The sequence below is a fragment of the Lactuca virosa genome, chromosome 9 (genome assembly GCF_052849685.1).
Source record: "Lactuca virosa cultivar CGN04683 chromosome 9, Lactuca_virosa_CGN04683_v6, whole genome shotgun sequence".
Lineage (NCBI taxonomy): Eukaryota > Viridiplantae > Streptophyta > Magnoliopsida > Asterales > Asteraceae > Lactuca > Lactuca virosa.
In genome coordinates this window covers 82,472,777-82,496,598 of record NC_136434.1, presented here as the reverse complement: position 1 = coordinate 82,496,598, position 23,822 = coordinate 82,472,777, and the positions used below count along the sequence as shown (strand labels likewise).

At 37.0% G+C, this 23,822-nt stretch overlaps 1 protein-coding gene across 1 annotated transcript; it reads right to left on the bottom strand.

Moving 5' to 3' along the window:
* Nucleotides 1–17,528: 17,528 nt before the first annotated feature.
* Nucleotides 17,529–18,625, bottom strand: LOC145136164 (calcium-binding protein CML42-like). Its single transcript, XM_079070347.1, has one exon. The coding sequence runs from the start codon at nucleotides 18,349–18,351 to the stop codon at nucleotides 17,734–17,736; it is 618 nt and encodes a 205-aa protein (XP_078926473.1). The 5' UTR covers nucleotides 18,352–18,625; the 3' UTR covers nucleotides 17,529–17,733.
* Nucleotides 18,626–23,822: the final 5,197 nt, after the last annotated feature.

The window sequence follows — 23,822 nt, the reverse complement described above, 5'->3', positions numbered from 1 at the left end:
TATGCTAGTGGGAGCATAATTATTATGGTAAGTGTTGCGAGTTAGCAATTCTATTTATAGGAAACAAAGTTCTAATTTGCAAAGTTGCAAAGGTTGAAAAGTTGTTTCGCTATAGTAAGGGAGAGGATACTTATACTTTATTTCGAATCTAAAAGTTTAGATTGAAGTATTAATCGAACTTAGTCATGGATATATATATGAATACCATGTTGAAATATTTCAACATTGGAAATCCTATATATGGAAATATTATAGCAAAAGACGGGTCAAGTATCATGTCTTTATGTAAGACATTATGAATCATGTCCCATATGCTTCAGATATAGGATCGATTGCATATGATATAATATTCACGTGTTCTAATTTTCCAAATGCCTAGGGAATTAAGAGAGAAAAAGGACTAGAACCGGATATGACTAAAGTGGTTAAACAATTGTCAAGGACAATCTAAGGTTCGCAAAGGATTGGTTGCTTAAGGACAGTTGGAAGTATAATAATGATGGACCATATTGACATTATTATGAATTGACATGATTCTATTAATAATGAGTTGTCATATTTCATATATGGAAATGTTTCCATAATGGGAGATGGATATTAAGAATCTATGTGACAGTTAGAAACTTGTATGCAAGAAGGATGTTCAAAGGAATGTACTTTGAATTTGAGACTTCATTTCCTTGGAATTGTTTTGTTATCAATCTCCAGTGGAAAGTTTTGTAATATCGTTGGCAAAGTCTCTGTGACTTTGGTACCTCGACATTACAAAAGGATCATTGCATGATAGTTTAGAATCTAACACACTCTTATAGTGGCAAGAATTAGGTATTCTTACACTAAGTAATAAGGATTTGGAATTGTGAAATGAGCATCATTGAAATGTTTTCAATTGATCTATTTCACAAAGAAAGGACCATAGGTAAACATAGTGTGCATCCTTGGAGCATGGGATAACTATTGTTTTAATTCAAGTATTAAGTTGATTAATCGAAACATTATACAATGAATAATGTGTAATCAATATGGTGATTAAATAAAAGGTGTTTTATTTATATTCAAAAGTTTTGAGACCATATTGGATTCGATTATTCTTGTGTTTCACTTCGCATGTTTTGACTTCCCGAATAATAAGATTATTCAAACCATTCACGGTCGATCATACTTTGGAAGTAGGTATTGAGGAAAGACTGTCATGAATCCGTCTGTATATTGTCTAAGTGTTGGACATAACACAAGTTTGCAACAACATTCATGAGTACTCCTGGAATAAGATTTGAGTATTGGGTTAAACCCACACTCATCTGAATCACTTTATGGATTTTATCACGAGTGATTAGTGAGACGATAATATCTTATATTCTTGAAGCGGAGACATATAGTTGCAGTTTAGAAGTCGGTTACACATTGATAATATGTAAACGCACCAGTAACTTGGTGTTATAAAACATATTATTGTGTGTGATTTGATGAGTAAATGGAGCAATCATATGAGTCGAATTTTATCCATTCCTTTTACCCTAAGAGGGATAAAAGCGATATATGTGGGCCCCTCGATGATTTAGTGATGACAACCCTAAGCGCTTGGCCAAGTCTGGACTGATTTGATTTGTTCAATTAGTCAGTCGTCAAAAATCGGAAATCGGGAAACAACAGATGGACAGAGAGAATGATTATAATCCATGTCTCATGTCCATACGATATCTAGAATGGAGGAATATATGATCCCTTATCTAATGGACGCGTCAGAGTTCGACAACGGCTTTTAAGAGCTACGATTGCTAATCGGGTTTTGGAGTCGTACTTGCAATAATAGTTATTAGACTTATACAAGTGGGAGACTGTTGGATTATGTGTCTAAGCATATAACTATAATTGGTATGTACTTGACCCGAGAGTAGCATGGTCCATTTCGGGTTGGCTTCACCAGAACAATCTGATAGGATGGATATTTGGAAAAGAGGTTATTTGTGATTTATTAATATATTATAAGTATAATATATTTATTGAGAAATCATATTATTTAATTAGTATTGATCAAGAATTAATTTAGAATTAATTTAGTGATCAAAAGAGACTAATTAAATTAACGGAGACTGATTAGGTAAATCAATAATACATATAGTTTGGGCTAATGATCCATGTTGATTAGAATGGACTAAGAGTTAGTCCAAAGGGCTTATCATGTGGATTATTGGATTCTAGGCCCAAGGAAGTGAATTAGGGTTTACAAGTTAAAACCCAAGTAATTCCACACTATAAATGTAACCCCTAATGCTCCTGAAATTTGTCTAATGATTCCTAGTTGAAACCTAGCCGATTTTAGTGCTTCATGACCTCTCTCTCATAATCCTCCATTTGTTCATGGTGTGTGTGACTTGTTTGAGACATCGAACTTGGGGTGCTAAGCTCTTGAAAGGCCAAATTTGTCACACCCCCAAACCGAAACCACGGAAATGTTCGGGGGCGGAGGACATCATGCCCAGTATCACAATAATTGTACAATAGTAATCAAAGCAACAACAACCATTGCATTGATAACATATAGTTTACATTGTAATTGTTTTACATAAGTTTAACGTTCAAAAGTAAACAGCAAAACTAAGACTTGGCACTATGATGCTCCATCTTCTCGAAACCTGTATGCATACTTGACTTACTAATTTCCTGAGAATACAAGTAGTTTGAAAGAGTATCAGCATTAAAGCTGGTGAGTGCATAAGCATTTTTGTTGTAAAAGAGATACGTCCTTTTGTTTTTTGGAAAAAAAAAAATGAAATGTTACCTTTGAGTCTTAAGACCAAGATATATTCGTGTTTCTCATATTATTAAAGAACGTTTCAAAATTCGAAAGACTAGTAAGCAAAATATGTTCCTGGTGCGATTTCTCGGTGTGTACATGTTAGTAAAGTTTTTAGATCAAACGGATCCACTACGTGTTTACTAAGACACTATTTTCGTAAGTAAATCTCCATACTTAAAACAGTATATGTAGTTTTGTATGTGCATAAAACCCCTTTTTGTGTGGTTCTTAAGTCTCTAATGTTTCCAGAAAATCCTATATTTTCTGTAAAGTGTGTTATAGCCTTTATTGAACCAAGGCCGAAATATGTAAGTATAAGCACCATGCTTAGTTTACAAGTGTGTAGTTTTGCTATTAAGAAAACTAGTTTGAAGATGTCCTCACTTTGCCAGTGATGACGCTTAACCTGGTAGATTCTGTATTTTCAAAAAGATAGTTTGTAGTCTTTAATGTATTAAGACTTCACTTTTGTAAGTAAATTCCCATACTTAAAATAGTATACGTAGTTTTAAATGTGCATAAAACTCCTTTTGGTGTGTGTGTGTGTGTGTGTGTGTGTGTGGTTCTTAAGTCTCTAATGTTTCCAGAAAATCCTATATTTTCCGTAAAGTGTGTTATAGCCTTTATTGAACCAAGGCCGAAATATGCAAGTATAAGCACCATACTTAGTTTACAAGTGTGTAGTTTTGCTATTAAGAAAACTAGTTTGAAGATGTCCTCACTTTGCCAGTGATGACGCTTAACCTGGTAGATTCTGTATTTTCAAAAAGATAGTTTGTAGTCTTTAATGTATTAAGACTCCACTTTTGTAAGTAAATTCTCATACTTAAAATAGTATACGTAGTTTTAAATGTGCATAAAACTCCTTTTGGTGTGTATGTGTGTGTGTGGTTCTTAAGTCTCTAATGTTTCCAGAAAATCCTATATTTTCCGTAAAGTGTGTTATAGCCTTTATTGAACCAAAGCCGAAATATGTAAGTATAAGCACCATACTTAGTTTACAAGTGTGTAGTTTTGCTATTAAGAAAACTAGTTTGAAGATGTCCTCACTTTGCCAGTGATGACGCTTAACCTGGTAGATTCTGTATTTTCAAAAAGATAGTTTGTAGTCTTTAATGTATTAAGACTCCACTTTTGTAAGTAAATTCCCATACTTAAAATAGTATACGTAGTTTTAAATGTGCATAAAACTCCTTTTGGTGTGTGTGTGTGTGTGTGTGGTTCTTAAGTCTCCGTAAACTTTATGTTTTGTTAATACCCCATGTGAGTTGTTATAATCATGCTAAAACTCGAAGAGCTCGTACTCGACGTTTTTCAGGCGTCGGAATTGTTATGACACTTGTCACCACAGACCTGCCGGTCTAGCTGTTGCAAGCAGCTTAGGTACGGGTTTGTCAGACCCAATATAGATCTATTCACAACTATCACGCTCTCCCTACAAGAGATTCTGATTATAACTACAGGACTTTCTGTGGTACTTAGGAGTACCTCGAAGGAGAATACCTCACAAATTTATTCATTAACAAGTTTACGTATTAAGCAACCAAAATCCCTTTTTGTTTGTAAAAGTATGTGTTTTCCTTTTTGTGTTGGTGAATGTGACTAACAAACTATACCTATTATAGTTTAACATGAATGTTTTGTAATGATGTAAAACCTTTATAATTATGATTTTTATTCCTTAGCGAAATAAAATGGCAATAAAATACTAAGTATACTTAACCCTAGTATTACGTACTTTGCTCGACATGTTACAAAGTGTGAATAACTCTTAAACCTGTTTTTGGTAATTTTACTCTCTATTATCCCTATTTTAGAATATTTATAGAAAAATCATCGTGAGTCAAAAACTAAATCCGTAAACTCTAAGAGTTTGGAAAGAGAGTCTACTATGTTCATAAATATTCTTATAATTTTTGGTGGTTTCAAACCAGTGTGGAAACGTTCATTTTCACATACTGGTCCGAATACGTTGCTGCAGTGACAAGCAGTTTTGTAAAAATCACTATAAATTGTAGAAAAATCGTATGGAAATGTGTAAGTAGTCATTTTAAAGGTATAAACCTGAATTATTTGCATATTAAACAGTTTTGAAAGATATTGAGTTTAAGTCGGGTAAAACAGTTCATAAACAGGTCACAACGTTTCTGTTGTGAGCTGTCAAGTTAAGTTTTAAATATGTATTGGTGTTTTAACTTGTATTCCCCCCTCCCCCATGAAAACTAAAGAAAACTGGAAAATGTAGGGGTATTAACTCACCTTGAGTGATTTCTTGAAGAGTGGAAGATCGAAGACGAGGAGTATTAAGTCAAGAACACTTGATGAACACGTGAAAGCTTGGATGATCCTAAGAACGATTCTTTGGTGTTAAAATGTGTGTAGATGATCCAAGAGTGTTAGGAAAATTTGGAATAACACTTGAGTTTAGATGAAATACTTACCAAAAAGTGAAGTAATAGCTCAAGAACACCTTCACAAAGTGGTGGGAAGTAGAGAGAAAAAGAGGCTTCCCTGGAGGATTTCTTTATATAGTGAAGGTTTCTGGAGCAATTTGCAAGTTGAAATGATGTTTACCTTGATTTGTGTGATGTGTATAATATTGGGCCAATGAGGATATGACACATGGAGGCAAGTGGGCACACTTGACCCACTTGTGGTGTAGAATATTCTTCTTAATGTAAAATAATGATTTATAATTAATAAATCCTTGAGAAATGAATAAAATATAAGTTTAGGGAGTTTAAAATGATAAAAATATGAATTTGGTGAAAAATCCCCGTCAAAAACGGGCTTAAGAAACGAAAGTGGTCGAAAACGGGGAATTAGGAGCGAACCTGCGAGTTTCGGTCCTTAGGAGGTGAGAACCGAGAGAAGGGAGAAGGAGGAAGCGAAGGGGAGGCTCGGGTCTGAAGGGAGGGTCTCGGGTCCGAAGGGTGGTCTCGGGTCCGAAGGTCAGAAGGAACCGAAATGGACCGAGGGCTCGGTTCATTTCGGGTGCAAGAGGTTTCGGTCCGAGATGTGATGACTTCGATCCAGAAGGCTTAGTTCGGTCCTGAGAGGCTAAGTTCGGTCCTCACAAGGGACCTTCGGTTCTATGCAAGGTTCGGCTCTAAGAGGTTCCCTCTAAGAGGGTTCGGTTCCTAAGAAGGGTTTCGGCCCTAATGAGTTGTTTTTCACGCTAACTTCCCGTTTTGAGTGATTTTTGGCCAAGTTAAGGGTCGGGATGACCCGAATGACTATAAAAAATTGAGACAGATTTTGAGAGAGATTTGGGAGAGATTTAGGAGAGATTTCACACACTTGGAGAGATTTCACATACTTGGAGAGATTTCACATACTTGGAGAGATTTGGGAGAGATTTCACACACTTGGAGAGATTTCACATACTTGGAGAGATTTAGGAGAGATTTCACATACTTGGAGAGATTTGGGAGAGATTTCACACACTTGGAGAGATTTCACATACTTGGAGAGATTTGGGAGAGGCTTTGTTTTAAGTCCCCTAAAGGGTCCATAGTCGTGTTTTGATGCGTTTAACTCCCTTTTTAGGGTTTTTACATTGCTAAGCTCATAGATTTTCCGAGACACTTGAATTCTTGACATACAAACGCACATTTTTATACATAGAATAACTTTTAACAAACAAGCACTAGTTAAGTTTGACCGGTTTGACTTGTTAACTTTGACTTTTACTTATTGACTTTGACTTTGACTTGAATTTGATGGTTGTCATATTATCCCCCCGTTAAAAGGAATTTCGTCCCGAAATTTGCACTTTGAGTGGGACCTCAAGGGCTGGGGAATAGATGTGGGTACTTTTGTTGTATTTGGTCCTCACGTTCCCAAGTAAATTTGGGTCCTCGCTTGGCGTTCCAGCGGACCTTTACGATGGGAATGCGGCTTTGATTCATCATTTCGACCTCTCGATCCATGATTTCAATAGGTTCCTCTACGAAGTGGAGGTTCTCGTTGATCTTAATTTCGACAAGTGGAATGGGAAGGGTTTCATCGGACAAGAATTTCTTCGAATTAGACACATGAAAGGTAGGACGAACGTTGTTAAGTTCCTGTGGTAATTGAAGCTTGTATGCTACCGGACCAATCCTGGCAAGGATTTCGAACGGCCCGATATACCTTGGATTTAAGTTTCCTGTGTTTCCTAAAACGTATTACTCCTTTCCAGGGTGAGACTTTCAACAGTACTTGATTCCCAACTTGGAATTTCAAGGGCTTCCTTCTTTTATCCGTATAACTCTTTTTTCGGTCTGAGAAATTTTCAGTCGTTCTCGAGTTTGGACGATTCTTTCTGTCGTTTATCTATTATCTCAAGGCCGATGAAAGTGCTGTTAGGAACTGGCCTCTCAACTAGTTGCGTATCGCCCACCTCAGCCCAGTACGGAGGTGATCTACACTTATGGCTGTAGAGGGCTTCGAACGGAGCAACCTTGATACTAGTGTGATAACTATTATTGTACGAGAACTCGATAAGGGGGTAAATGAGCATCCCAAGCTTTACCAAAGTCTATCACACAAGCTCTCAGCATGTCTTCCTATGTTTGAATGGTCCTTGGTCTCTGTCCGTTGGTCTGTGGGTGGTAGGCTGTACACATGTCCAAATCTAGTCCCAACAGGTTCGTGTAGCGACTGCCGAAATTGTGATGTAAATCTACTAACCCTATCGGAGATGATGGATATCGGTACTCCGGGTAGTCGTATAATTTTTCCTTAATTTATGTCCTTATCAGTTTCTCCATTTCGTTTGTCTCTTTTACTCGTAGGAGGCGTGCGGTTTTGGTTAATCTATCAATGATTACCTTAATGGTGTCGAGTCCATCCGTACTCCTGGCGGCTGCGTCCTGAAGTCGTGGTAGGTTCTTATACCTGGTTCCCCTATCATCACTTAGTGTATTCAAGTCGTATATAGTTAGGATCGGTTAGATTGCCAGCTGGGTGATTCTGCCCCAAGTCCATAAGCAAACAAGGAACAGGAGATAGGGCGGAATCACACATCCGAAATCTGTAGGATCTTAATTTTATACCACCCTGATACATCCCCCAAGTGGTGATTGTTTAACCGAATGGCCCACCTGTCGCTACCCTCGAAGTTGACTTGCTATACGTGTGGTATTCTTGGAAGGTTTGTTGAGGAAAACTACGAAAAGTGTGGTACTCCTCACACAAGTACTTCGAAAGTTTGAGGCATGCGATGATTCTGGGGTTTGCGTCGGGTTCACCGCTATGAGTGACGATGGCTTTGTTAGTCGGCTAGTTTAAGGCGAATATTAAATCCGTAGAACACACAGTCGGTATGGTGAGGACCAAGCCAATTGAGTTTGAATGATGACGTCGGGATCTCTTAGTTATTACTTGATTTGGAAAGAGTGTTGGTCAGACGGTAATGCCTCCCTTGTATATGTTCTCGGTGTTTTCAGTTTTTCCTTTTGTTATTAGTACTGCGAACATTTATGTATTGCCTCTTAGTGAGTATTGTGAGTTTTGAGAAGTTGAAAATGATGTCCTTTTTAGAATAGAATCCCTATCGGGTGTATTTATTATTACTTGGGGTATACCAGTCACGCATAATTAAGATTTGAAACACCGTCGACTGAGCGATGCTGCCCTAATTCCACAACCAGACAAGGAACAGGAAATAAGGCGGAATCACTCACTCTAAGTCTACAAATCTTACTTATAGACGACTCTGAGGTATACGCTAAGTCATACTAGCTCACATGCAAGGGTCCTTATCTTTCATATAGACGATTGGGTTTATTTGGGTGAGGGAATAATTTATGAGTTTTTGTCTTAAATGTCGGAATTTTTAGAGTAAAATTTGATGTTAAATTATCGTTGCTAGGATACGTACCAAAAGTTCTAGTAGGGTTCCTTATTGTTTCGCCATGTCCTGTTGCTAGACACCTCCTACTCCCCCATCATTCTTCTCTGTTGGAAAATCTCTCTTGAAATGCCCTATTTCACCACACGCATGACATATCCGACTAGTACTAGCATCGGTGGTTGAAGTGAAGTGTTGGGCTGGGTTTCTACAAAAAGGGAAGGTATGCCCAATTCTATTGCACCCAATGTAATGCAACACTATGTAGGATCCGGTATGATAGTAGTTGCACTTGTTGCAGTTTGGAAGCTTTCCAGCATATTGGTGCACTGGCGTTGGTGCTGGGGTAGTAGATGTTGTGGTTGCAGGGGTTGCCGCAGTTTGCTGCCTCCTGGAAAATTTTGGGGATACTTCGCTCTTCTTTTTGTTCCAGAACTTTCGTTTATTGATCTTAGGGTTGTGAGTTAAAGGATTCTTATAGGTAGGCACTTGTCGATTTCCTTGGTTGTTACTACGGTTTGAATTGCCTACACCACTTCCATTTCCACTAGTGTTATTTGCATTGAGATGTGCCATAACGGCGGACACGGCGGTTGAAACCGCAACTTGAAAGGTAGCAGAGTCTATCTGCAGGAATAGTGTTTCGTTGGTTGACTGGTTATTTCCATGCGGAGGCATGATTCTGTTACAATGTACGAAATAAGTTGGTAAGTAACAATAGTTATTTCTAGATGTAACCCATTTATTTATATACATGCATAAATCTCTTGTTTTGATATACGATTTCTAATGTCTCATCTCACATTCCCGTGATGTACTTGTGGTAGAGAAAAGAAATAGGTATTTTATATAGAATTTAGTTCGGCTATAATCGAGTATCGATACTGATTTTTAAGAGGGTCGATTTTTATGGTTCTGAAAGGGAGTATTTCCTTTCTTTCGATTCTTTCTCAGAATCCTCCTTGTGAACCCTTTTTCTGGTTCTGTCTCGACTCTTCCGTTAACTGCTTGCTCTGTCTAGGTGTGTTGGTTGCACGAGAATGAAAATTCCTAATGAATCTATGAGATTAGTTAAAATATTAAGATTTTTATGGTGATCCTCATTGGGTCCTCCTATAATTACGTAGTGTATACCGATTATACATAACCAAGATTAAATAGACCTTCGAATAAGTGATCCTACTCTAAGTCCACAACCAAACAAGGAACATGAACTAGAGCGAAGATCACAGATTCTAAGTCTATAAAATCTCAATTATATATAACTCTGAGAGTATACACTCCGAAATCATAGACCAACCAATCAGGGTCTTTTTAGTTTTCATATAAGTTAGTAATAGTACCTCAAATACTCCCATAGTATTTTAGTTGTATGATGGATTCTTGAGCTTCTTGATACACGAAGCTGATGAGTTTTTAGATTTGTTGCTTATTGCATGGTTTCATAAAATGCTCCTATAGTATTTTAAATCTTTATGTTCGGTTTTAGTATTCCTTTATGTAGTATTGGTAAGTTTTAGTTCCGTCGACACACCACTATCACTCCTAAACACATGTTGGTCGTATCTTGAATAAATATAGTTGATCAGGCTATATTTATCCCAGATATGATTACATAACTGTCTAGGTTTGACTGTAGTGTCCAACCTCTAAATACTTTTGTTTTGTTCCTCTTGTGATACTTGCTCTAGTATGTACATATATAAATAAGTATATGCGTGTATGTATACTTTCGTAAAAATATTGTTATATTTTAAAAGTATAATTTAACTCAGAGCACTTCGGCCCTATTGTATTTATAGTTGTATATCTTTTATAGGTTGATATACTTAGTTCACTATAAACAATGCTCTGATACCAATCTGTCACACCCCCAAACCGGAACGGCGGAAACGTTCGGGGGCGGAGAACGTCATGCCCAGTATCACAACAATTGTACAATAGTAATCAAAGCAACAACAACCATTTCATTGATAACATATAGTTTACATTGTAATTGTTTTACATAAGTTTAACGTTCAAAAGTAAACAACAAAACTAAGACTTGGCACTATGATGCTTCGTCTTCTCGAAACCTGTATGCATACTTGACTTACTAATTTCCTGAGAATACAAGTAGTTTGAAAGAATATCAGCATTAAAGCTGGTGAGTGCATAAGCATTTTTGTTGTAAAAGAGATACGTCCTTTTGTTCTTTGAAAAAAAAATGAAATGTTGCCTTTGAGTCTTAAGACCAAGATATATTTGTGTTTCTCATGTTATTAAAGAACATTTCAAAATTCGAAAGACTAGTAAGCAAAATATGTTCCTGGTGCGATTTCTCGGTGTGTACATGTTAGTAAAGTTTTTAGATCGAACGGATCCACTACGTGTTTACTAAGACACTATTTTCGTAAGTAAATCTCCATACTTAAAATAGTATATGTAGTTTTGTATGTGCATAAAACCCCTTTTTGTGTGGTTCTTAAGTCTCTAATGTTTCCAGAAAATCCTATATTTTCCGTAAAGTGTGTTATAGCATTTATTGAACCAAGACCGAAATATGTAAGTATAAGCACCATACTTAGTTTACAAGTGTGTAGTTTTGCTATTAAGAAAACTAGTTTGAAGATGTCCTCACTTTGCCGGTGATGACGCTTAACCTGGTAGATTCTGTATTTTCAAAAAGATAGTTTGTAGTCTTTAATGTATTAAGACTCCACTTTTGTAAGTAAATTCCCATACTTAAAATAGTATACATAGTTTTAAATGTGCATAAAACTCCTTTTGGTGTGTGTGTGTGTGTGGTTCTTCAGTCTCTAATGTTTCCAGAAAATCCTATATTTTTCGTAAAGTGTGTTATAGCCTTTATTGAACCAAGGCCAAAATATGTAAGTATAAGCACCATACTTAGTTTACAAGTGTGTAGTTTTGCTATTAAGAAAACTAGTTTGAAGATGTCCTCACTTTGCCAGTGATGACGCTTAACCTGGTAGATTCTTTATTTTCAAAAAGATAGTTTGTAGTCTTTAATGTATTAAGACTCCACTTTTGTAAGTAAATTCCCATACTTAAAATAGTATACGTAGTTTTAAATGTGCATAAAACTCCTTTTGGTGTGTCTGTGTGGTTCTTAAGTCTCCGTAAACATTATGTTTTGTTAATACCCCATGTGAGTTGTTATAACCATGCTAAAACTCGAAGACCTCATACTCGACGTTCTTCAGGCGTCAGAATTATTATGAAACTTGTAACCACATACCTGCCGGTCTAGCTGTTGCAAGCAGCTTAGGTGCGGGTTTGTCAGTCCCAATATAGATCTATACACAACTATCACGCTCTCCCTACAAGAGATTCTGATTATAACTACAGGACTTTCTGTGGTACTTAGGAGTACCCCGAAGGAGAATACCTCACAAATTTATTCATTAACAAGTTTACGTATTAAGCAACCAAAATCCCTTTTTGTTTGTAAAAGTATGTGTTTTCCTTTTTGTGTAGGTGAATGTGACTAACAAACTATACCTATTATAGTTTAACATGAACTTTTTGTAATGATGTAAAACCTTTATAATTATGATTTTTATTCCTTAGCGAAATAAAATGGCAATAAAATACTAAGTATACTTAACCCTAGGTTTCATGCTTTGGATAATTTTGTTGCATGTATAACTAGAGAAAACTTAGATCCAGAGCATTAGGGTTGTTTGTGCACCATAGGACTGTTGTAGTACATAAAACCCAACAAAACCTAGAGCTTGGTGAGTAAGAGGTACTCTAAAGCCTTTAAGGTGTCCTTCCAAACGTTTTAAGGCATTTTAAGCCATAAAAATGCAAGCTTGGACCTTGATTTGTCCCCATGAAAGAGTTATGGTGTAGAAAAGGTTTAAGTAAGCTAAGTTTTTAGTATTAGGCTTCTTGTAGCCATGCAAAGGCATAAATTTTGCAACTTTTTGGCCTTGGGGGTCTTATTAAGCTCAGATCTGAATTTTGGTCGTAGTGTCTTAAGGCATTAAGACCTTAGCATGAGTTTTCATTAGGGTGCGTATGCTGGGCGTAATTCCCAGTACGCCGCGCGTACTGCAATCCAGTCGCAATCCTTCCCGCTTTGGTCGAGTACGTTGTGCGTACCAGTTGGTACGCTAGGAATACGACCCAATCCAGGTATGTTGATTATGGGCCTTTATCACTGGGTTATGCTTGTTGGGCTTGGACCATAGAATTTCATGGCAATGGGTCACTTCTGATTTTGGGCCCATTTTGGACTTTGGATGATCTTTGGGGTTGGGCCTATGATATTTTATTGGGCTTAAAAGAAAAAGGATTAATTGGCCCTTTTTACTTTTGACACTAGGCAAGTAGTGTAGATTTTCAGTTATGGGTTATGTCCTAATTATTAATTGGGACTTTGTTTGTTTAGCTAGCACGAGGATTTTCCAAGCCCAGCTGCCTGAGCATTTGTCTGGTTTTTCAACATTTGAGGTGAGTTTCCTCACTAGATCTATGAGTCGAAGGCACCAATGTCGACCCTTTTGCTTGTTATGTGGAATGTTAGTTGTCTTGTGATAATTGCATGAAAGACCAGGATATGCACCCTAGCACTTGTATGTAAGACTGGGATTTGGCCCTCGGCATTGTAAGGAAAGACCATGGGGGTAGCCCATGACACTTGTATGTAAGACTGGGATTTGGCTCTCGACATTGCAAGGGAAGACCATGGGGTAGCCCATGGCACTCGCACATAAGACCGAGATTTGGCCCTCTACATTGCAAGGAAATACCATAGGGGTAACCCATGGCACTTGTATCTTTATGTATGTGGTATTTTGGGGAACTCACTAAGTTTTATGCTTACAGTTTATGTTTATGGTTTCAGGTACATCCAGTTCCAAAGGGAATGGCCCGACGTGATGGCACAACATCCTCCCCTCATTATTTCCGCATTTGAAATAATTTGTACTATGATGTTTTTATACTATGATTTGATATCGGTGTTGAACAAATAATGAATGAATTTTAAATGAAAATTTTTATTATTGTTTTTGGGCCGATAAAAGTTGGTATCAGAGCCTTGGTTTGAGGGATTTGGGCATACTTTTGGGTGTGTCTGAACTCAAACTGAGGAAATGATAGTTTTCTTAATAAAAATGGAGTTAAACTTTTAAAAAAGAGTTTATTAAGAAGAGAGGGGTGCGACGCGTGCGATCATCCGAGCTCAAGTAAGTGGTTCCCAAATTACTTATACTTATGTATTATGAGTAGTATGCTTGATATGAGAATTGCATGCTATATAAGCGCTAATGATACCTTCACGAACCATATGATAGAATTGACTGATTTGCGTGATGCCTTATAGCCTAGTGGAACTTAATGTTATGTATTACTTGGAATTGATATCGGCTCGGTTAATTGATATGTGTTTGATTTCAAAGTTGTATACGATTAGGATTGTATAGCCCTAGAATGATCGATTTATCCTCATTTCATGTTCCTTGTTTGGTTGTGGACTTACGGTAGAATCATCATTTGACAGTCTATGTGATCCTATATAACTTGCATGCATATAGGGCAACCATCGATGTTGATTGAGGTTCTTGGTATTGCGAGTGATGGGAGTTGATAATTTTTAGGAGATCTAGGACATGTATGTTATATAGCATAGGATTAGTTATGGTTTTAGTGTGGTGGATTAGAGGAATCAGGATTGGCCTTGAGGAAGGTACAGGTAGGTGTGGAAGGTACAAGCCTTGAAATTTTGTTTTATAGCAATTATAAACATGTCGTGCACCGACTTATGATCTTCAAGCAAAATGACCCACAAAAAAGTTATGTGTCTTATGAAACCTGTTATATTAGGTAGTAGTGACCAAAAAACAAGTGGACATCCACTTTATTCCCCTATAAAGCAACAAAATAACTTTAGGGACTGAATCGACCAATTGTAAGAACATTGTAGGGTATTTGTGTCATTTCCCCTTTTTATAATTAGTGCATCAACTTTTCAAAATGTACACCATTTCCCTTGTATTTCCTTTGATTCTCTAAAGCAGCCCTTCGACTTCATTCTTCATAAATCTTTTAAAAACAAAGACATCAACTTTTTTCATATAAAATAACTAACATGCCTCAATAAATTACATTATTATTTCTCTCGCATCTAATATATAACATATAATGTAAAACATACTTATTCTCAACATCAAGATTGAACTTATATCTATATAATTCAATAAATACGATGGTACCCACTTATCTTACTAATAATTATTATTAAATCATTAGCAGAACAGAAGCTACTGGCACACCAGTAGCTACTAATGGAATGAACATCTATTTATCACATCGGTGTTGCTAATGTTTATGCTTCTTAGCATTTGGTGGTAGTGGTTGACACATCAAAAACAAACATTTGATTCTATATTTAGTAAGAACTAAGTAAGGGTCGAATTTGGAGCTTACAGTTAAATTATGTTCTTTTGTGACTATAGACCGAAAACTAATTGATTGCTTTGAAAACGGTAATAAAGTGGCAAAATAGAAAAAATATTTAATTCAATAATTAGATAGATGATTTGCTTTGCGGTTTCAATTCTAAATCATTTATTAAAATGAGTAATTACTATGTTTTGTGATTGTTCAAGTTGCATAAGGAAATTCAATTATTCCTTAATATTGGGTATGCACTAAGTTTTTTTCCAAACCCCCGTCCTACACATTGTGGTGGGATGATTTGGCATGTTGGTGAAGATTACTTAACAATCGACGTACATTTGGATAAACAACCATATCTAAAGCAACAAGTAATGTAAAATTCTTTAAATTGTTAATAGATGCAAAGACCAATAACAATGTTTCAATAAATCTTAACCCGTTCCAATCTAGGGGATCCTGGGCCACTACTCTGTTTCAGCTCAGTAATGTAAACTTTTTTCTATTAAGGTGTAACGTCTATAAAAAATAGTATAACTACTATTTTTTTGGTGCCATAACTATTGAAAATGCGTCCACCGATGCACGGTGGATTAGTTGTTCACGACGGTGTGTCATGGGATGAATATCATGTGACCATGTTGACCGAGAAGATGAAGACCATGCCACTGGATTAGCTTAGATTGGGTTCAAAATGGGGCGTCCTAGTCCAATGGTGTTGTTATGCTAGTCGTTGTTGCCTAGCCAAGCCGCGGAAGTGTGTGACAATGAAGGGGGCTGTAGTGTTCTAGAGATATAACTGGTCGGGGGCTAGTGTCGCTTCCCTGATGAGTACACGTCAGGATGAAACCAGTTTGCATGTGTAATCTGGGAGTGTTGGTATCGCGGTTTTAAGGGGGATCTCGGTAGACCGCACGGGCAAGAAGTAATGTCGAACTTGCATCTGTGACAAGTGTTATCAGAGCCAATCGACAAAGGGACATGTTATTATGGTCGTATATTTTTGTGCGGTCTGTAAAAGTCCGGACTAGCTGGTGGGTTATCGTGAAGTAAAGGGCGACCTGTCGATTAATGATCCGCCTCCCTGGAAGGAAGTATCAGGAGTAGCAACATGTCGAGTATTCCAAATCAAAGTACAAGGGTTGGGATCCAGTGTTGCAGTGTGCAATCGTACTTGACATCTAAAGAAAAGCCATTTCGAAGGGACAAAATTTCCTCTTCCATCACACGAGGACGTGCGATAATTTGGCAGTGGGAGAGTCTCACGAGCTGAATATCCAGTGACCGTGTTGACTGAGAAGATTAAGATCATGCCACTGGATTATCTTAGATTGGTTTTAAAAGGGGGCGTCCTATCCCAAGGGCATTGTTATGCTAGTCGTTGCTTTCTGGCCGAGTCGCGAAAGTGTGTGACAATGAAGGGGGTCGTAGCATTCTAGAGATACAATTGGTCGGGGGCTAGTGTCGCTTCCCTGATGAGCCCACGACAGGGTGAAACCAGTTGGCATGCGTAATCTGGGAGGACTGGTATCACGATTTATGGGGAACATCGGTACGTCACACGGGCAAGAAGTAATGTCGAATTTGCGTCTGTGATAGGTGGGAGATAGATTCATGTTGGTATTTGTGATCGTTCTTTGAAAGATTCATGGAATCATTTATGGAATTCGTTAGTATGATAATGACACTTCGATATTCAAACCAATGATGTTTAGAGGTGATTTGAAGGAGTTAGGAAACCTCAAAGTTCTATGACAAAAATATATTAGGAAGTGTGTTAATCGATTAGGTTTTGTGATATTTTTATAGAACCTGAAACTTTTGTAAAATGTTTTTTTTTTACAAATTGCATAGTTGTTTTTTTTTCTTCAGAAAATCAATAATTTATGAACACACACATATATATATATATATATATATATATATATATATATATATATATATATATATATATATATATATAATATCATTTTATTGACATGTGTTACTATCAATATTTTCTTTTCACTTATAATACCCGTAATATTTAATCGTTATATATATTTTTTTATCAAAAAGAGCAAAACGTCAAAAAATAAAAATAAATATAAAATCATTAAAAAAAATATTAAAATTAAATTAAAATTAAATAATGTGTTAGAACATTAGATAGTATATTTAAATAAATTTTCAGAAAAATATAAAAAAATCTCAATAATAAATTTAAAGATAATTAAATAAATAGATAAAATTATTTTTAACATACTTGTATTTTATATTTAAAAATATAAAAAAATATATTAAATAGATATAAAATAAGTAACAATTTATATATTAAAAAAAGATTCATCATTACTTAATAATTCTATATAAAAAGTTAAAATTATTATTATTTAAAGAATTAGATTATAAAAGGGACTAACCCGTATATTTACAAGTTCGCAAAATCAATTATTAATATTATACTAATATTTACTAATTTAATCAATTGGATTTTAAATATTCATAAAATCTAATCATTCCAATGTATCTGATTGTCAATATTTCAAAAACAAAAATACAATCTCGGAAAGAAGATTAAAAAAAAAGACCTCCAAATATAGCATGCCGGCGTCGGATGATATATGTTGCAGTCGCCGGATGAAACCCTTTTATCATACACAACAGCATTAATCTACATTCAAGAAGACGATCGATGAAACGATCATATTCACTTAAGAACGATCACAGTTCGCATCATATCCTTAAACTCCATGAAATCAACGCGTCCATCTTTGTTCCTGTCGACGGAGGAGATCATCTTCTGCACTCTTCCGATCTCATTCCCCTCTGCAAATCCCAGCTTCACAAGAACCGTCTGTAACTCGGTCGCCGATATGTATCCATCTCCATCTTCATCAAACACCTTGAACGCCTCCATCATCTCCAACTCCTCCTCCTTGCCTCCCTCACAACTACCACCCTCATCATCCTGATCTTCATTGTTGTTGTTGTTCGGATCATAGTTGTCATCCAGGCGAAAGAACAGATCGTCGATATCCTTGTGCAGAGCCTGGAAGTCTTCGAAGGTGAGTCCGGTGTTTCCGGGTTGGATGAAGGTTTTGATTATGGAATCCAATTCATCCATGTTGGTATCCAGGCCTAGGAGTATCAACGCACGGCTGAGTTCGTCGACGGTGATGAGTTCGTCATGATTGGTGTCGAATAAATCAAAGATACGACGGAGACGTACGGAGTTGAGGGATGGAGAACGGAGGCGGAAGGAAGAGGATTTGAGTTGGTTCTTCTTGGTTGAGTTGTCTGCAACGGTGGTTGTAGTTGTTTCCATGGCTGATGTCCCCAAATATAGATTCAATCTCTTACTCCCTTTTTTCTGTAGACGATTGAAGGAGAAGAAGATTGAATTTGGGGAAGATAGGAAAGGGAGGGGAGATGACGATTGAGTATGGTATTTATTTAGGTGGTAGGAATGGAGGTCCGGTGATTGAGATCGAGATCAAGATCGGGAAATAATATGATCAATCATTGATATGGGGTGGGAAGTGGGATTGCTGGCAGCATATGGATACGCCCATTTTGCGGAAACTTCCATTATACACGACATAGCTATAATTCTGGGTTCAAATTTCGATCAAAATATCACTACTTGTCATTAAATACACACCATTAATGTTTTGCTATCACGAAGATGAAAGCTTCTATTACAACATCAACCATACTACACCTAAACCATCACACAATAAAATTTATGTTTACTTCTTTGAAATAAAACAATCATGCATAGGCATATGAAACGATTATTTATCTTCATCATACTTTGGTATAAAATCAAACAAATTGTTCAAATGTGGTTTTAGTGGTTTTAAGGTTGTAAACAAACCGAACGAACATGAACGAGGGTTGTTCATGTTGAGGCTATAAACGAACCGAACATTCAACAAATTGTTCGTAAACTGTTCGGCGGAAAGTTCGTTTATTTAGTAAATGAACGAACATGAACACAAATTATCGTTCGTTTAGTTAAATGAACGAACATGAACAATAGTCTTATTTGTTTAGTTATGTTCATGAACGTTCGTTTATGTTGTTCGTTGCGTTCATTCATTTAAGTTCTTTTTATGTTCATATATGTTCAGTTATGTTTGTTTACGTTACTATATTAGAGTGCAATATTTGTTAGAGGTTCTGAAGCGTAGTCTCATTTCGATCTAGAGCGCAGTCTTGGTTAGAGGTTCTCAAGCGCAGTCTCTACCGTGGTGTTCCTAGAAGCATCGGTCCAGAGTGGCAGCGAAGCAGTTCTAATCCATAACTTCAGTATTGATTTTACAAGCTTGTTACTACGAATAATGATCTCTTGTCAAAACAGAGTTGGTAGCTGCAAATAAGAAATAATAACACTCCAAATTGGATCATGGATTAGTCACTGCCTCCTTGCACAACAAGTAATGGCACAATAATAAGTGGCATTCAAAACTCGTCGATATATTAGCCCATCTAGTAACATAAGACGCCCTGGAAAGCATCACTCATGTTGGGATAAGTTATAGCCTAACAGTAATGTCACGACCCAAAGTTTGGCTTACAAGTTGTAATGATCACTGCATTGTATACACCATCATGCTGCAAAAAAAGTAATATAAGCATATTGTTTCAAACTAGTTCTTCGTGTTTTGGACTAGTTCTATGCTTTCCTAATACGAGCCTAACTAGCAAAAAGACCTAAAAACAACAACTACTACTTCAAGGAAATATTTATCATCAAAAAATGTACTCTAATCCAAACCTGTTCTACATATTCTGAAAGGATTTTGTATTAAAATAACTTATCGTAAAAAAATGAACAAAACTTACCCACAACTCTGCCAACTCATCATCATCAGAAGTTATATTCTTCGAAAAATCAAGAGTCTAAAATGTATGAAATCAACGAAAGGCAACTATATGTGTTAGGGGCAAGATCCTCAATCCCACTTAAGATCTCGGATCTTAAAGAAACCTCATGATCCTAAAACATACCTCAGAATCCTAACTTTTTATTATTATTATTTCCTAACTGAATTAACGGGTATATTTCTAGTCTTTTTCTCACACGTGCAAAAATAGTCAACATAAGACTCATTCTCAATGAATAAATGTTTCAATCAAGCTTATGACCCGGAAATACCAAATCAAACCAGCGTTTTCATACTTATTCAAGAGGATCCCGAAAATATCATACTTTTAGTTACTTAGACTAGACTATAAATACGTATGCATTATGCACGCTACACACAACTAGGCTTACTGCAAAATTTGTACTCGTATACTTACCTCCATTTCTATAATTCACAATTCAATCAATACAATTAAACAAGGAATGTGATTATTATCACCTCCCAAGGTTTTATGTCGGAAATCCTAACAAGGATCAAGGCTTTCCTTGTAAACCGCTTGTGCGATTTTGTTCTCAATTCGATACTTATTTCAACTACAACACCACAGCCTCTCATTCGATTGATTTTTGACCAAAACAATTTGGCGCCCACCGTGGGGCCATGGTGTTCATAATCCTCGAAAATCATGTCTACACAACCAACCCTTTTCTTCTTCCTCTGTTCCTTTTATTCCTTCGAAAAATCTTCCGCCCTCTCCGAGCGGCCTCCCTGGTCAAAGGAAAACTTCCGATGTACCAAAGAAGAACACTCATCCAGTTGTTCCAGGATCCCTGAGATCCTAAGATCCTCCTGCCTCGGTCTCTAATAACGAACTCTTCTCCATAATGAAGATGTTGACGTAATAGGTGGCTTAGCAACAGGAAGACAATAAAACACTACTTAAGGAACTGGAAAGGATAAGGGTGGAGATCTGTAAACCCCAAAAGGCGACACCCTCAATCTTGCAACCAAGGATCCTGAATTTCGACAATACAGGATCCCTAGGGAAACGTCCAGAATCGAAAGCTCTAGCATCCTTTGCTACCCCAATCGTGGGAGCAATCCCAAACACCCACACTCTTGTGACCCAGGATCATGAGGAAATCTTCAATACCCCTAATAACAGAAATACAGATAACTTCTTTAACAGTAACACTTTTAATACTAACTCTGTGGATCTTGATGTAGGAATAAGTCCAGTCATGGCCAAAGAACTCCAGCAACTAAGGCAGATGATATCGAGCATACCAAGGGTGGTCCAACCTATACCGAAAGCATACCCCACCACTCACAGGATCTTAAGATTTATCCCATCGATAGCCGACACTGAAGTTCCAAAGCACTTCCAAACTCCCAACATGAACCTCTATGATGGAACCACGGATCTTTAAGAACATATAGCACAATATATAGAGAGAATGGAAATCATTCCCATTCCGTCACACTTAAAGGAAGCCTGTATATGCAAGGAATTCGGCTCAACTCGTACAGGATCAGCCTTAAAATGGCTTCTTAATGTTCCTCCCTACTCTATTACCTCTTTTTCTCACTTAGTTAATCTTTTCAATAACCAGTTTTCTTGCAGCTGGATATTCGAAATGATCACTAGTGATATCTATCGGGTGGTCCAGGATCCCAAAGAATCTTTAAGGGAATTTGTAAGTAGTTTTGGCAGGGAATTGTTGAACATACCAAACATCAACACGGTCACTGCCGTGGAGGCCTTTAAGATGGGATTGAAGAAGGATTATCCATTCTATGAAGACCTTGTGATGACTCCATGCAAACGAATGGATGAATTCAGAAGCAGAGCACTATGATTTATCAGATTGGAAAAAGACAAAGAAATACAAAAGAGGGACAGCACATCGAATTTCTATTACAACCCTAACAGGAAGGCCGAGTCCTCGGCCCAAAGATCCTATAAGTCAAAACCATATTATAAACTTTATCACCATAGGGTTAATGCCCTTGATGATGAAGGATAAGAAGACGAATTTACCAAGATTATTGATTATTACTTTTCTGTAGATGTTTTAGTTCTAATATTTGCTACGCAGGATCTTAGTAACAAGGCAAGATGGCCAAGAAAATGAGAGAAGTCAAACGTCTAGAAGGACAAATCCAAGTGGTGTGTATATCATGAGGATTTCGGCCATAACATTGAGGGTTGCATAGCCCTTAGGAAGGAAATTAGTTATCTCCTGAGCAAGTGATATCTCAAAGAGATCCTAGGAAGGAGAAAAGTAAGATCCAAGGAAAAAGAGAAAGTCCCCACGAAGATCCTAGAAAAACCAGAATCCTCTCCCTCGGACGCCAAAGTAATCAATGTTATTTCCGTAGGATCTGAAATCTATGGAACTTCTTATTCTGCAACTAAAAGACATGCCAAAGTATCTAAGACGGAAAAGGAAGACAGACCTCGAAAGAACACGTTGATAACGAATAACAAGGAGATCATCTTTGACGAACAGGATAGAGAAAACATCCAGGGTCCTCACTAAGATGGATTGGTGATTACTCTATACATCGTCAATCATTTCGTCAGAAGGATATTGGTAGATTGAGGATCCTCAGTGAACATCATACTTTTAGATGCTCTAACCAGGATGAATATCCCAGAGTCGGAAATAATCAAAAGATCCTTGGTCCTAATAGGATTCATTGGTGAAACGAAGTGCACCATTGGAGAAATCAAGCTACCCATCTACATTGAGAGGGTAAATTCTATGCAATGTTTTTGTTTTATTGATGCTTTTTCTTCCTATAATGTTATATTAGGTAGACCCTGGATCTACGACATGAAAGCAATCCCATCAACGTACCACCAGTGCATCAAGATGCCTACCCCATGCGGAACAGTGAAGATCGTCGGTGATCAACAAGAATCTAAAGAGTGTTATAAGACCTTGATGAAGTATTCAACGGCACCACGAAAATCATAGCAATTAACTCAAAGGGTATAAGACGTGCTAGAAGAAAGAGATCAAGACATAAAGGAAGTGCCCTTAAACCTTGAGGATCCTGAAGTCAAAGTCCTCATAGGATCCTCGGTACCAGAACAAATCGAGTAGGACCTAATAAAGTTCTGAAAAGAAAGAAATAAAACCCTAGCTTGGAAACACGAGGATATGACAGGTATAGATAAAGAAATTATAACTGATAAACTCAATATAGATCCCTCTTTCAGGCCTGTACATTAAAAAAGAAGGAAATGTGCACCCAAAAGGAACCAAATCATTCAAGAAGAAGTTGACAAACTTCTCAACACAAGGATGATTAAAGAGGTAAAGCTCTCAAGATGGATAGCCAATGTGGTGGTGGTTCAAAAGAAGAATGGAAAATGGAGAGTGTGTGTAGATTACATGGATCTCAATAGGGCTTGCCCCAAGGATCCTTTCCCATTGCCACACATAGACTTTATGTTAGATGTCACGGCAGGAAATGAGCTACTAATATTCATGGACGCTTCATCTGGATTCCAAAAAATACAAATGGAACCATCCGATAAAGAGGATACTGCCTTCACAACCCATACAGGTATATTGCTATATTGTTATTCCTTTTGGTCTTAAAAATGTAGGAGCAACATACCAAAGATTGGTGAATCGAATGTTCAAGGAAAAACTAGGGGACACCATGGAAGTCTACATTGATGACATGGTGGTCAAGTCTAAAAGAGCTGAAGATCAACTCAGGGATCTTCAAGAGGCCTTCGATATATTAGACGAATACAACATGAAGCTAAATTCGTCCGAATGTCACTTTGGAATGAAGGCAAGCAAATTCCTTGGTTATATGGTCACCAAGAGGGAGGATAGAAGCGAGTCCTGAACAAATCAAATCCATAATTGATCTAAGATCTCCAACTTCGACCAAAGATATC